At 43.5% G+C, this 13,047-nt stretch overlaps 1 protein-coding gene and 1 long non-coding RNA gene across 10 annotated transcripts in view; one reads left to right on the forward strand and one right to left on the reverse strand.

The window, feature by feature from the left end:
* Nucleotides 1–13,047, forward strand: part of NFIA (nuclear factor I A) — a 368,084-nt gene that overhangs the window by 551 nt on the left and 354,486 nt on the right. The window contains exons 1-2 of one of the 9 annotated variants that reach the window (XM_053214155.1): nucleotides 4,257–4,280; nucleotides 10,451–10,982. In XM_053214155.1, coding sequence (XP_053070130.1) covers nucleotides 10,565–10,982 — 418 coding nt within the window. In that variant the 5' untranslated portion in view covers nucleotides 4,257–4,280; nucleotides 10,451–10,564. Of the gene's footprint in view, nucleotides 1–4,256; nucleotides 4,281–4,689; nucleotides 5,017–10,450; nucleotides 10,983–13,047 lie in introns of those variants that run through there. The other 8 variants (XM_027059034.2, XM_053214154.1, XM_027059036.2 and 5 more) reach the window with 8 other exon arrangements.
* Nucleotides 13–4,621, reverse strand: LOC113599330 (uncharacterized). Its single transcript, XR_003420143.2, has 3 exons — nucleotides 4,241–4,621; nucleotides 4,031–4,081; nucleotides 13–2,821 (listed from the first exon to the last, which is right to left on the reverse strand). It is a non-coding gene; the product is annotated as an uncharacterized LOC113599330 (long non-coding RNA).

The raw sequence follows: 13,047 nt of genomic DNA on the forward strand, positions 1-13,047 counted from the left end.
GATCGGGGTTCCTTCTTTTTTTTTTTTTCCCGAGATTTGCAAAAAATGCTGAGCTTGACAGATTTTTTTCCTCCTAGCGCTTGCTCGGTTCCAGAAAGGGGGAAAAAAATCCTGTTACGTGCTCTGTTCTGTAAAAAGACGTCTGGCCTCAGCAGTCAACCTAACTCGAAAAGAAATGTCTGGACCCGGCGAATAATTGACGATTCGATCCTCTAATCAATGGGACAACATGGGAGATTGACAAAAGCTTCAGCCAATCATGAGGAAGCTTGGGTGTACAATGAATGGTTCTCAGTAGCCAGAGGGGGCGGGGCAGAAAAGATCTGAAGTTCTCTGCGGCTCTGAAGGGGATGGTGTGGTTCAAGCTGTCAAAGCTACAAGGTCTTCCGGATTTAGCAAGCACAATAGGAAAGAGTTTTTGAGTTTAAAGGGGGGGAAAAAAAACGGATGGGGGGATTTTTGCATGAATTGTAATGCTTTCTTAATTGCCTTTTGGAAAAAAGTTAGAAAAATTCTGCCAGAGAAATACTAACTTTGCATTAATAATTATTTTTAAATTCAGGGAAGTTGTTAACTGTTGTGAAGGGGGAGGTTCAGCTTTTAAAAAATGTGTAGCTTAGAAACTTGAACTACAGGACTGTATTGAGCTTTGGGAAGTAGTGGACTGAATACTCAGCATTACAACACTTCTCTGTCTGGTTATCTGAGAAGCTTTGGCTTTTCAAATACTTTGAAGGAAGAGGCAAGCCTCTCTTCTTGAACTGGAAACAACAGTTTTAAGGGGGGAGAGGATGTGTCACAGGTGGACTGACAGCTGTTTTATACATTTGAAAGGAAGAGGGGGAGAAGGACTGTTTCTTTCTCCACTTTTCCTGAATTCTGCTATTTAAATATATGGTCAGTGGCAAATAGGCTATTAGAACTAGCCAAGTTCACATTTGTTCTTGTTACCACAACAACCCCTGTGGAGGGTGTGTGTGGAAGATTGCTGACTTGCTAACTCTTCGTTGGAGTCTGGCCTCTTGGACAAGTCTTTGATACCAATCCAGTGGAAACCAACTGCAGTAACTTGCAGCTTGTCTTGGAGGCAGTAACTGGCAGCCTCTGACTAAAATACATCCATCTCTTCCTTCCCACTGAGCATTGTAGACACCTAATTCTGTTGGGAAATGAATGGAAAATAGTATGGGCTCTTTCCCATCTTTGGATTAAATTCCCATCGAGCTATTTCCCAAGGCTTTAGGCCTTCTAATCAAATCTGGTTTGGAAACCTGACGTTAAAATCCACTTGGATGCTCAGTTCACTGACATTATCCAATTTAGTATTATATGCATCTAAGAAAAATCTGCATGCAAGTGACCAGTGGGTCGAAAAACTAGAGAAGAAAAATATTGGAAAATGCTAGTGATAAAGTTGGTCTTGATAAGAACTACAGAGTTAATGGCAGTGTCACTTATGTACCCCAATTTTATCTTCACTGCTTTGGGCATTAAAATCTAAATCATATTAATAAGATCTTCCTATCAAGTAACCTCCGAAATGAGAGGTATTTGAGATGTACATATAAGTGAAACCTTATTGACGTAATTTATATATCTAAGAGGATTTCACTAAAGCTGGCAAGGTAACATTTCTGCAAATAAAACACAGTAAATGCAAGGCTGGGCTCTGTGCCAGGAAGAATATGGATAGCAGAGAGCATGACAGGAGCCTCCTTTGCGCAAAGACAATCCCATTTCAAGGCAGCCTCCTAGCACTTGCAAAATAAATGATTGGAGCGGTTATTTCCAATAAGGGGTTTATCCTTCCTAACAATGGGTCATTTATATGATTGCAGTAAACTAGTTTTTGTACTTCACCTGTTTCCTACACTGTTTTCTCTACTATCCTTTCTTTCTTCTCTCCCCCCTCCATCCCTGCTCTCTCTCAAGTGTGGTAGTATCTTTGTGAACTCTGGACAAGGATTTACTTTTGCAACTTGGGAAGAGGGGAGAGAGTTGGAAATGTTTTTTACCCCCAGACTGCCCTTTGAGGAACATCTGTTTCTTTGTGTGTGTGTTTAAATTTATGCCTGTTGGAGAGAAAGTTACCAGAAGCCTTTCTGTAACTGTAACTCTTCTACTGTATTTTTCTCAGTCTTGTTTCCAAAGGCTGTAGTTGGAACTGTGCTTTGTAGTGTTTCCCCGCCTCCCCCCCCCCCCCCATCCCGCGGGGGAGGGAGCGGGAGCTGGCGGAGATAGGAGAGAAAGCAGGAGCGGATGTGAAGGGCTTTGGTGCTGAACTTGGATCCAGCCCTTGCCTAGAGGGCGCAAACAATCGTCCCATATCCAAAAGTCTTACGAAGGGCGCCAAAAGTTACTTAAGATAATATTGCTAACCGCAGAAAGCTGGAAATCGCGGGCACATTCACTGCTGCAACAAAAGAAGTTTTTAAACTAGAAATATCAGCATTAAATTACTTTTCCCTATTTTTAAAAACCAGGGCGATGTGCCAGTCCTTTTTTTAAAAAAGTCCTTTTCTTTTTCTTGAGATTCAGTTAAAACTAAGAATCTTTCTGGTTTTGGAAAGAGGCAGATGTGAAGTATATCTTTTAATACACCAAAAGAAAGATTTTAATCTGCTCTGGAAGAGAGCTTCCCAAGAGTACACACGGAACAATAACTTCTCACTGTGCCTCAGTTACATGTTGGGACCGTCAGCCAGAAACTTCTATCGAGGAAACTTGGAGCGAGTTGAAGTTATAGATCCCAGCAAAGGTTTCCGTGGCCAGGAAGGTTGTCTCTGTAACTCGGCTTAGCTTTTAGGACATTTCTCTTCTCCTGAAATCCAAGAGGAACCAAGGAAAAGCAGTTGTTTAATTGGGGAAAATGGGACTCTCTCATTAAAGATTTAAGTCATTATTTTCCCTCACCCCTTAATAAATAATTTGACAGATTTTCAAGGATATTTAGGAGCAGGGTGTGTGAAAATGATCTGAAGCATTCAGAAATTATTTTAGCAATAAAGTAATCGGAGAACAAGCATAAAATAATTTTAGACAGATGCAGAATATTTTAGAGGATTATATTTTGTTTTCTCCAGTAGCATGTTTCTTGCCCTTAACTTTAAAAAAAGGGGGGGGGGCGTGGAGGTGGGTGGTGTAGTCTGAATGACCGTGGCCTTAGCACATCACTTCATCCCCACCTGCAGAGTGGGGGTTCCTACAGGACTGTCCTCTTTTCCGAGGCTCTCTCGCTATTTAACCTCTACCAAGGTGCAGATTCCTCTGTCTGTGTGCCAGTGTCTTTCAACCTGATCTTTCCTTTTGGAATTTTGAGAAGGATTCGCAAATGCAGCAGGCTGCAAAGTAGAGTTAGGAAGAGGAGGAGGAAGAGATGGGATGGGGGGCAGGAGGAAGAAGGTATTTTTTTTCTTTTTTCTTTTTTTTTCCATGAGGGAGGAAAGCCTGGAGAGAAAATATGAGGTTAAAAAAACTGGAAAAGCAGGCTTATTGGCAACTTGCCAAACCCTAAAAACCACCCCCCTTTTCTGCCAAAACAATACTTTAGCAAACCTAGAATAATTGCAGGAAGCTCTTTTCCATTTTAAGAACGATTACCTGGGGGAGGGAAAAAGAGGGGATTCTTAAAAGGCACCCTTCCAGAGGTGTCCCAGGAACAGGAACGGTAATGATAGCCTGTGTCCAGTTCTGGGCACGCGTTTGTGGACCAGAATATCTCCCTTCCCTTAGGGGACATCCCTTTCCTTTTTTTTTTTTTTTCTCCTAAAGAGAAAAAGATGTCACAGCTAAACCACTGTTGTTTCTGAACGTGATAGAACTTTTTCTATGGCGTCTGTGTTCAGACCCACCAGTTTCACAGTCCTGGGAGGGAGAACGCTCATTAATCTCCGCCTCTTTTTCTCCAGACAGCCCCCCCACCCCCCAAATCCGGTGACTCTTCTGTGTGAAATTATTCCCCACCACCCCCGCTTCTGAATGCCACAGGACTGAAGCTGCACAAAGTTTGCAGGATTTTGTGCATAATTACCTCTGCCGATGATCTATTCCCACAGAAAGCTTCGTTGGAGAGATTACAATGCTTTGAGCCGTACCGCATTTCAGAGGGGAAAAAAAAAAAAAGTTACCTAGGAGGTCTGATTTTTTAAAAAATTTGCATACATGCAAATTTGCCCCCCCCCCCCGGCCTTCTCCTCGGTTCTCTACGTGCCCACACAGTGAACCGGGAGCGCAGGGCAACCTGGCAAAGTTGTCCAAGTCCTCCACCGAGGTCCGCGAAGGTCTGCGGCGGGGCTTGGGGGATGGGGATGAGGAAAAGTAGTTTTGTTTGCTTAAGCACATCCTGTGGCAGCCTATAGCTGCCCGGGAGTACAGACTGTAACTGCTCCTCACTGCGTTACCCAGTAATGCGCTGAGCGGGGAAGCGGGGGCGGGGGGGGGCAGAGGGAGCGAGAGAGCCTGCGAGCGAGGGAGCGAGAGAGGGAGCGAGCGAGCGAGCGCGAGCGGCCGCGGAGGCTCGGGACCCGGCTGGCCGCGCGGCGCCGCAGCCGCCCCCTCCCCCACGCGCTCCCCCCCCCCCCCCCACCGGCGGCGGCGCGAGCGGGCGGCGGCTGTGCGGTGCGGTGCAGAGCGGAGCGGAGGCGGAGGCGGGCGCGCGGGCAGCTCGCGGGCACCCGGCCGGCCGGGCGCGGGAGCGGGAAAGGGTGCGCTATGCCTTTAACGCCCGCGTACAGTAGACATGTATAGTGGAGTGTAGGGAAACTCTAGGCGGGGTTAAAGTTCAGCTCATGGAGCGGCAATCGCGCTGGCTGGCTGGCTGCAGTTGAGCCGAGTTGGAAATGTGAACGCAAGAAGCAGGCTTGATTTTTTTTCTCCCCCCTTCTCTCTCTCTCTCTTCCTCTCTCCCTCTTTCTCCTTTCTCACCCGCACTCACGCACACCTCCAAACCGCACACCCAGACGCACACGCACACCCCACCGCCCGGCAGTTATGTATTCTCCGCTCTGTCTCACCCAGGTAAGCAGCTGTTTGGATGCGGCGGGATGGGGGGCGGGGGGCCGGGGTTGCGGGGGCAGACCTGGGGCTGGGCACGGGGTGCCGGGGACCGTCGCGCCGGCAGGGCCCGGGGAATGTGTGTTGGTGTGTGCCCGGGTCTGCGCGTGTTTCTGTGTGTATGTGCGCGTGTGCTCGTGGAGGGGGGGAGAAATACAGCTTTAAGAAAGTAACTTTGTTTCCATGCGGGTGCATTCCTCTTGCACGGCCATTTGTGTGGGCACATGGCTAATGGCGCCCTCTTATTAATGCGTTAATTAATATCGGGGCGATTGACTGCGGAACGGCGGTGTTTTCGGACGCCCCGCACGTGTTTCGGCGGGGTTGCAGCCCATGACACGCTGAAATCTGGACTCAGCGTTTCTGCAGCCGGCAGGCCGGTTTCTGTAGTTCCGCGGCGCCCGGGGAGGGGGCCGCCGACGGAGCCCACCGCACGCCCCGCACGCTCGGGGCAACCGAAACCCCCGGGTGCGGGAGAACTCGCGCCTCTGCGCCCACGGCCCGCGCGCGGAGCCCGCGCCGCGGCAGCCTCCCCAAACTCTTACTTTTGTTTATTGTTTGTCAGCCTTTGGGGTCCGGCCGCGGGAGGGACGCGGGCCGGCGTCCCGGGCCCCGGCCGGGACAGCGCCCCTCGGACGCGGGCGGGCGGGCGGCGGCGAGCCGGCCCCTGAGCTCGGCGGAGCGGGGCTGCGTGGACGCGCGTCCCCCAGCGCCGGCCGGGTGGAGCCTGCGTCCTCGCAGCTCGGCGCCCGCTCGCTTTCCCGAGTGAAAGTTTCGGTGCCGGGACGAGCCCACGCTGCGCAGGGCGGCGAGCGGCGGAGGCCGCGGGGCCGCGCGGGCCGGGGAGCGCCGGGCGGAGTTGGGCTCTGGGCCGCGAGCCCGAGCAGCAACCCGGGCCGGACGCGGCTCCCCCAGTCCCCCCTCCCCTCCCGCCGCCTCCCGCCACCGCGCGACTCGGGCAGCTCCGCGCGCAGGACGGGGGCAACTTTTCCCCTCCGACTCTGCTGACTCTACTCGGAGCGTGGGTCTCTCTCGCCCCCCGCCCCTCCTTCCCATGCCCTCCCTTTTCATCCCTCTCTTGTCTGCACCACCCCTAGGCAAAATATTGCTACTTCACGGCTCCAAATCTGGACCCTTTTGAATATATTATTTATTTTCTTTGAGTAAAAGGCATGAAGTCAAAGTGATTTTGCGCCAAAAACATTTTTTTTTTTTGAAAAAAAGTGTGAGCTTTCGTACTGTTTTGGTACATTGCAATCTGACCATTAATCACCTACGTGAAGTTGTATGCTTCATATAAAATGTTTATTTACCACTCCCTTAAAAAACCTGCTACCACTTACTGCTTTCATTTAGCAGGAGATAACGGTTTAACCGGAATACTTGATGAAAGGCTAAAAAAGTGCCAATAATTTTTTTCTTTTCCTTTCTAGATTCTGGATTTATTTTTCATATGACATCCTTTCTTATTCCAATATCGAACAGTAATCATACCGGCTATTTGATCTCGGAAGACTCTTAAAAATGCATCTTTTATGTTGAAATGGTCTGTTTGGGATTTAGGCCTAGCCTTAGTAATGGGTAGCAGTTGCTTGTAGTTATTGTAAAAGTTTTTTATTTTTCCCTAGCAAACTTCCAAAGTTCCTATTTTGGGAACTGGTGGAATTAGGAAGGAAACTTTTCCAACCACTTCTGGCAAGGTTCACAATTGCATATGGATAAGATGCAAAGTGTCAGAGAATTTGAGTGAGTTATGACTTCAGTGAAAACGCTGAGTACTAAGCCTCAAGTTCTTGCTGGCCAAAGTTTGCCACCCAGAGAATGTGTAGACAATACCAGGGTGCTGCAAGAGTGGGGAATGACCTGAGCAGACCCATGAGCCTCTTCTCAAGTGAGCTCTCAAAAGATACATTTATATTTGGGGTTGGTGCATATGTGAGAATACCTGTGTCTCTGTGCAGGCCCAGGGCAGAGTCAGGTATTTGACAAAGCTGGATTCTCTTGGCTCATGAGCTATTATCACATTAAGAAAGTTTTGTTTTGTTTTGCTTTGTTTTTTAAACATATTTGGCAGTGTGATTGATACATTCACTAGGCCTTCTTCTGGAAACACCGCTGAAGGAAACACTTAGTGTAACAGTTTGTGAAGCAAAGGTACACTAAATAGTGAATGAGAGCCATAGATTTTGAGGTCTTCTTTAAAAAATTGATTTACAGTTTTATTCAACTTGCTGGAACACCTACAAAGCTCTAGAGCCAGTTTTAGAAAGACAAACTTAGGTAGTTTATTGGTCATTAAAGAAAGTCCAGTCAGCACAGTGATAAAAGTACTCTAAATGAAAGAATGAACTCCATGTATGTGTGTGCAATTTTTAAAACTTTATCAAGAAAATGTCAGACATCTTATTTTAAACCATACAAGCATATCGTAACCATCCTTTACCTGACCATAGAATGATATAACCCAGTAGAAATTTATAGGTGAACCTTTAAAAAGTAGTTCCAGAAATATCAGCGCTCAGTGGTTCTTAAACTTGGCTTACTTACAAACAGATCAACGTTTAAGATGCTGATTCAAAGTCATACCGCTTTTGAAACAGGTTTTCAGGTTTGTTTTCATTGGTGGCCTCTAACTTTCTCACTGAGTACCTATGTACAATATTCTTTATTTTCTCGTGACTATTTTGGAATATTACATAGCGTATGGCAGTATGTGCAGCAACATGATTTATAAGGGCATACTTTTTTTTCAAAATTAATTTATGCTGTGCCTCGACATTACCTACAAGTTAACGATATTCTTTACTTTCGATGATCTAGAATATTTCTGATCGTGAGGTGAGAAAGATAACTAGCACTTTAATGGTACGTGGGAGTAAAGTTATACAAAATACTGTGCACTTTTATTGGCACATTCTTGAAACCTTTGGGGAGTAATAAGTCGTAAATACTTTTGATGCAAAATTGGGGACTTAGATTATTCTTAATGATTAGTTGACATAGTTGGCCTCGTTTAAGGGTTTTTATGATGAGATAGATAGGCATTTGGTTGGCAGGTAAGCAAAATCCTTTTGAACACGAATGAACGCAGCTCACAGTTCTGTGAGAAGCTTTACTAGTAGGAGTCTCTTCCAACATTTAAATGCCATATCAGAATGCTTTTTTTAAAAATGTTTATTGTCATTAATAAACCTTTTGAGTGAGATAACATTTTAACATAAATGTGGATTGTTTGGAGTGTAGTTATGCTTTGCTTTATAAAATGGGGCTGAGATTTTAAAATGAAATCCTCCCTTTCGTGAAAGCTCACTTTGTAGTTAGGGCAGACTCCAGGAGTTCCTTGCATGATACCACAGAGCCTTGGTCCCTAGCATGTCCTGTGTATGTAAGGAAATCAGCCAATGTGAAGGACTGTTCCAAACCCCAGTTTTATGTATTTTAGAGCATTGCAAGGATGAGCTCAGAATTTAGTAATGTTTAAATGCTTTGCGGTTTGGTGTATACCTTATAAACCGTGACCTGAAAAATGCTCCCCCACCCCATTTCTGCCTTTTAAAGTATGGCAGTGAGAAAGATTCTCAGACATCAGAAATTAAAAAATGTTTATGGATAAAGGATAATATAATTCTTGTATTTTTCTCTGTTTCCTCTCCACTTAAAGAATGCACATATGTTATAAAAGCTGACTTCTCTTTTGGATTTTTATTGAATAAAAGCAGTTTTCAAAGCTAAACTTGAAATGCAGAGCCTAGAATTGGTTCATAGAAGAAAAAGATAAATGTCAATTAGTGAAATGATTTATTATGTATTACATTATTATGTACTTGCTTTAAAAATAGTCGTCTAGTGTTTACATGATTGATTATAATTTAGAATGTTTTAACAGTCTTGGAAAATTGGAAGAATATTTTTCCAATTTTAACCTCTCCATTTACATTTGAACATTTAAAAACTTAATAATTTATAGTAATAATATTTTGGAAATTACAGTTACTTGTGCCTCCAAAGTATATATTTAGATGGATATTACAAACTGAAAAAGAATGCATTTTATAATATTTGTCTGTTCTACACCCTTCTTTAAAAAGTCATCAAATATCTCTTTGGTTTTCTTATCCTCATTCATTTGAAAGTAAATAATTTATCTTTTGGGGGTTTGTGCGGTGGAGAGAAGTTATGTAAGATCAGTGTGGGTTGGTTAATCAAAAGTTAGATGTACTCAGAAAGCTTTGTGGAGGTTACTGTTTAATTTTTCTTTAATTTTGTATTTATATTTCATAAGAAAACATCAAGTAAAAGAATCAAACATTTTCATAGGACAGTAAGAAAAATGTGAACATCTTAAATTGAATTTTATTTTCAAATTACTTGCATTTTAAGAGGCAACCGTGGAGGGTTTTCCTGGAGTCTCGTAAACATTAAATGTACCAGCTTCTCTATTTCCTTGTGAGAAAAAGCCTGAAATATTATTTTCAAAAATTAAATAACGGTTCTCTTTTTTTAGGGACGATTATTCCTGAAGGCATTTCACGAAATTAACTGTATTTAGTTGCAACCCTGTTGTCACAATGACGCATTCTATTTACTATTTGGCATGTACGCTTTTCTTTGTTTTTCTCCCCCCTTTTCTTCCTTTTTGTTTCATTCCCACAGTATCAGCAAGTATGTCTTGGAAATAGATCTTTTATTTCAGCCTGAAGAATATCAAATTCATCTCTTCTTTTGTAGACGCCAAATTTTTCTAAGTTTTTGACTAAAAAAATCATATGCAACTGTAATACTTAAGAAGGAATTAAGATGTTACCAAAATGACTGAGAAACAGATTAGAGTCTACAGGCAATATTTTTAGAGGGAAAGTCTTTGTTTTCATTGATCGTGGAGATGATTTTTTGCTCCTAGACTTCCATAAACATTGACTGGCATCTAAATGTTTAGGATTTGCCAATCTGGCGGCCGAGCCCTGGCTGTACTACAAGTAGTGAGGTCAAGGCTGGAGCAAAATTAGATATGCCTTTCTTGAAATAGGGTTAAGATTATATGTCGTTATAAGCATTTCAATAAACTTCACTTACTATCTAAAGGATTTGGGACCTAAGCCTGGCAATAGAACCTGGTGCACTTTGGTGAACATATCAAAACATTTTAAGATTTTTAGCAATTTTTTTTGCCGAGATTGTGAGAAATGATACTGATAGTTTTCTTTTTTCCCCCTCAGACTCCCTATAGGCATCCTCTGTATAATTTTGGTAAGGTAATGCTTGAGTCGACTTTCAAGTGAAATAAGCATTTTTTTGTTGTTGTTGTTTTTTGTTTTTTTTTTTTAATGTCTATCTGAAGAAAAGTTGTTTCCTTTTGTCTCCATTGTAGTTATATTTTTGTTTTTGTTCATCTCTCTAGGATGAGTTTCATCCTTTCATTGAAGCACTTCTGCCCCACGTCCGAGCCTTCGCCTACACATGGTTCAACCTGCAGGCCCGAAAACGAAAATACTTCAAAAAACATGAAAAGCGTATGTCAAAAGAAGAAGAGAGAGCCGTGAAGGATGAGTTGCTAAGTGAAAAACCAGAGGTCAAGCAGAAGTGGGCATCTCGACTTCTGGCCAAGTTACGGAAAGATATCCGCCCCGAGTACCGAGAGGATTTTGTTCTTACAGTTACAGGGAAAAAGCCTCCATGTTGTGTTCTTTCCAACCCAGACCAGAAAGGCAAGATGCGAAGAATTGACTGCCTTCGCCAGGCAGATAAAGTCTGGAGGTTGGACCTCGTTATGGTGATTTTATTTAAAGGTATTCCGCTCGAAAGTACTGATGGTGAGCGCCTTGTAAAGTCCCCACAGTGCTCGAATCCAGGGCTCTGTGTGCAGCCCCATCACATAGGGGTTTCTGTTAAGGAACTCGATTTATATTTGGCATACTTTGTGCATGCAGCAGGTAAGTGCAATGGTGAGACGTTGTTCTGCTTTCTCGTGTGTTTCTTTTCTGCTGACCTCTGTATATGCCGGGCCATTCCGGCCCCCTCCAAGTGGCAGGCCACATACGTAGAGACAGGTGTGGTTGCAAAGGTGAACCAAAGTCAGAATAGCCAGAAGCCCCGGTGTCTGAGGGGACATCTTCACTCAGGTGGAAAAACGTAGCTTTGAGAGGATTCTCCCCAAGTTCAGTTCTCTTGGCGAGTAGTGTTATCAGAGGTGTTGGTAGTTCTGTGATATGTTTAAACCACGTTTTTTGATGATGGGTGAGAGAAGCCTCATAACACCTTTCTCATAAAGGGGGTATTTTGGATGGCAGGTGATCTAGTTGAAAAGCACTGAGTTTGGTGGTGAGGCAGTATTTTTAGTTGCTTATCTTCTGGGAGTGTTTTTAACCTACTGGGGCCTCTTGGACCCCATGCGTATTAAGAAGATGTGGTAAGATTACTGTCAAATTGCTGATCATTTATGAAGGAAAAAGAATCACATTAATACGCAAACTTTAGTAGCTTTGTACTTAGGAATTCGCATTGTTGTCTAAGATAGCTGAAGGAAAAACAAACCAACTCTTTACGCAATTGATGGTAAGGTTAATCTTAAAAGTAACCAACCTGGGTAGTGCATGAATGCGCTGAGAAATTGATATTGACCATTGATGGAGTGAGTTGCTTTGATTGGTGATAAAATTCTTTATTGTTTCAAGGCTGTTTTCGAGACATGTTTTACCTGTGTATGTTATACCATTCTAGAGTAGCATTCAGGATAAAACTACTGAGGGCTGACTAAAAGAATGCATTTTTACTTTGTTTCTTTTGCCTCGTTTTAGACAAAAGGTTCATTGTGTTATGTGAAAGCTCAGGTCTTGTGTAACTTGTTGACTTTTTATATGTACATATCGGTCTTGCTGGATTTTACCTTCATGGCAGTTACTTGAGCCAGATGAAAGAAAGAAGGTTGTGGAATCCTACCAGTAGGCTCTTTTGGGGTTCATATATTCATGTTTTTCTCCCCACAAAGAAGAGAGGTGTTACCTGTAAGATCAACACTGTACTGTTTTGCAGAATGTTTTTAATTCTAAAAATGCGAGCTATTTTTTAAAGTCAGCTGATAGCCTATTCTCTATTATTTTCCTCAATATATGTTTTAGAAAGAGAACTTTTGTTACCCATCTGTCCTTACATGAGAAACTGGAGAAATTAACTTTGCAAGCATGTCACATTATCATTTGCATTCTGTTGGCAGGGGATAGATGAGTATTTTAGAGGATGTGATCTGTAAGTGTTTCAAATATTTGGGTTTTGGAGAATGTGTACTTAATTGTAAGAAGCGCCTGTTGCTTTAGCCAGTTCTGGGTAGTGAAAATGAAAAGGCAGCACCTCTCCAATGACCTCTAGACAGGAACAAGTATCCTTTTCTTAATCCCCCTTTCACCCTATTGTTACTTTGTTCTTTCTATTGAAAAAGCAGAGTTAAATTTTTAAGAAATTTATTTGCGTACATAAGTGGAGATTCTGACAGGGAAAGGCAAGGTGTGGGAAAAAAAAAAAGGATGGGTGCTACAGGTGCTTTCAGGGAGCACCCTTTAAGATCTTGGGGTTAATCTTTTTGATATTTAGAAAAGTCAATCATTTATAAATTGTCGCCAGTGCTTTAATTGGCCAGCATAGAGAAACGAGGGTACCAACAGGTGACACACACCATGGCTTGCGCTTCCTTACCAGGTACGTCGAGGTGAAGTACCGGTGACCTCTGTCGGGGTGAGAAGAATCGTTCTCAGTGTGAGATACAAACGTTTCCCTTAGATTGAAAGAGCCGCAGGCTCTCCAGTGATTGCCATTACATGTGTTCTCCTTCGTTGTTGACCGTTTGTTCCTGTGCCGTTGCTGCAAATCCTTGAGCTCACACGGTGGCTGGTTGTCTCAATACCTGAAGGATTATGTGGGTAACGTGACAGGTAGAAGGTTGCTTAGGAGAGTTAGCATCCCTATTGCTTATGAAAGATTTATTGACAGCAACGTGGATCAGAC

The sequence above is a fragment of the Acinonyx jubatus genome, chromosome C1 (assembly GCF_027475565.1).
Source record: "Acinonyx jubatus isolate Ajub_Pintada_27869175 chromosome C1, VMU_Ajub_asm_v1.0, whole genome shotgun sequence".
Classification (NCBI taxonomy): Eukaryota; Metazoa; Chordata; class Mammalia; order Carnivora; family Felidae; genus Acinonyx; species Acinonyx jubatus.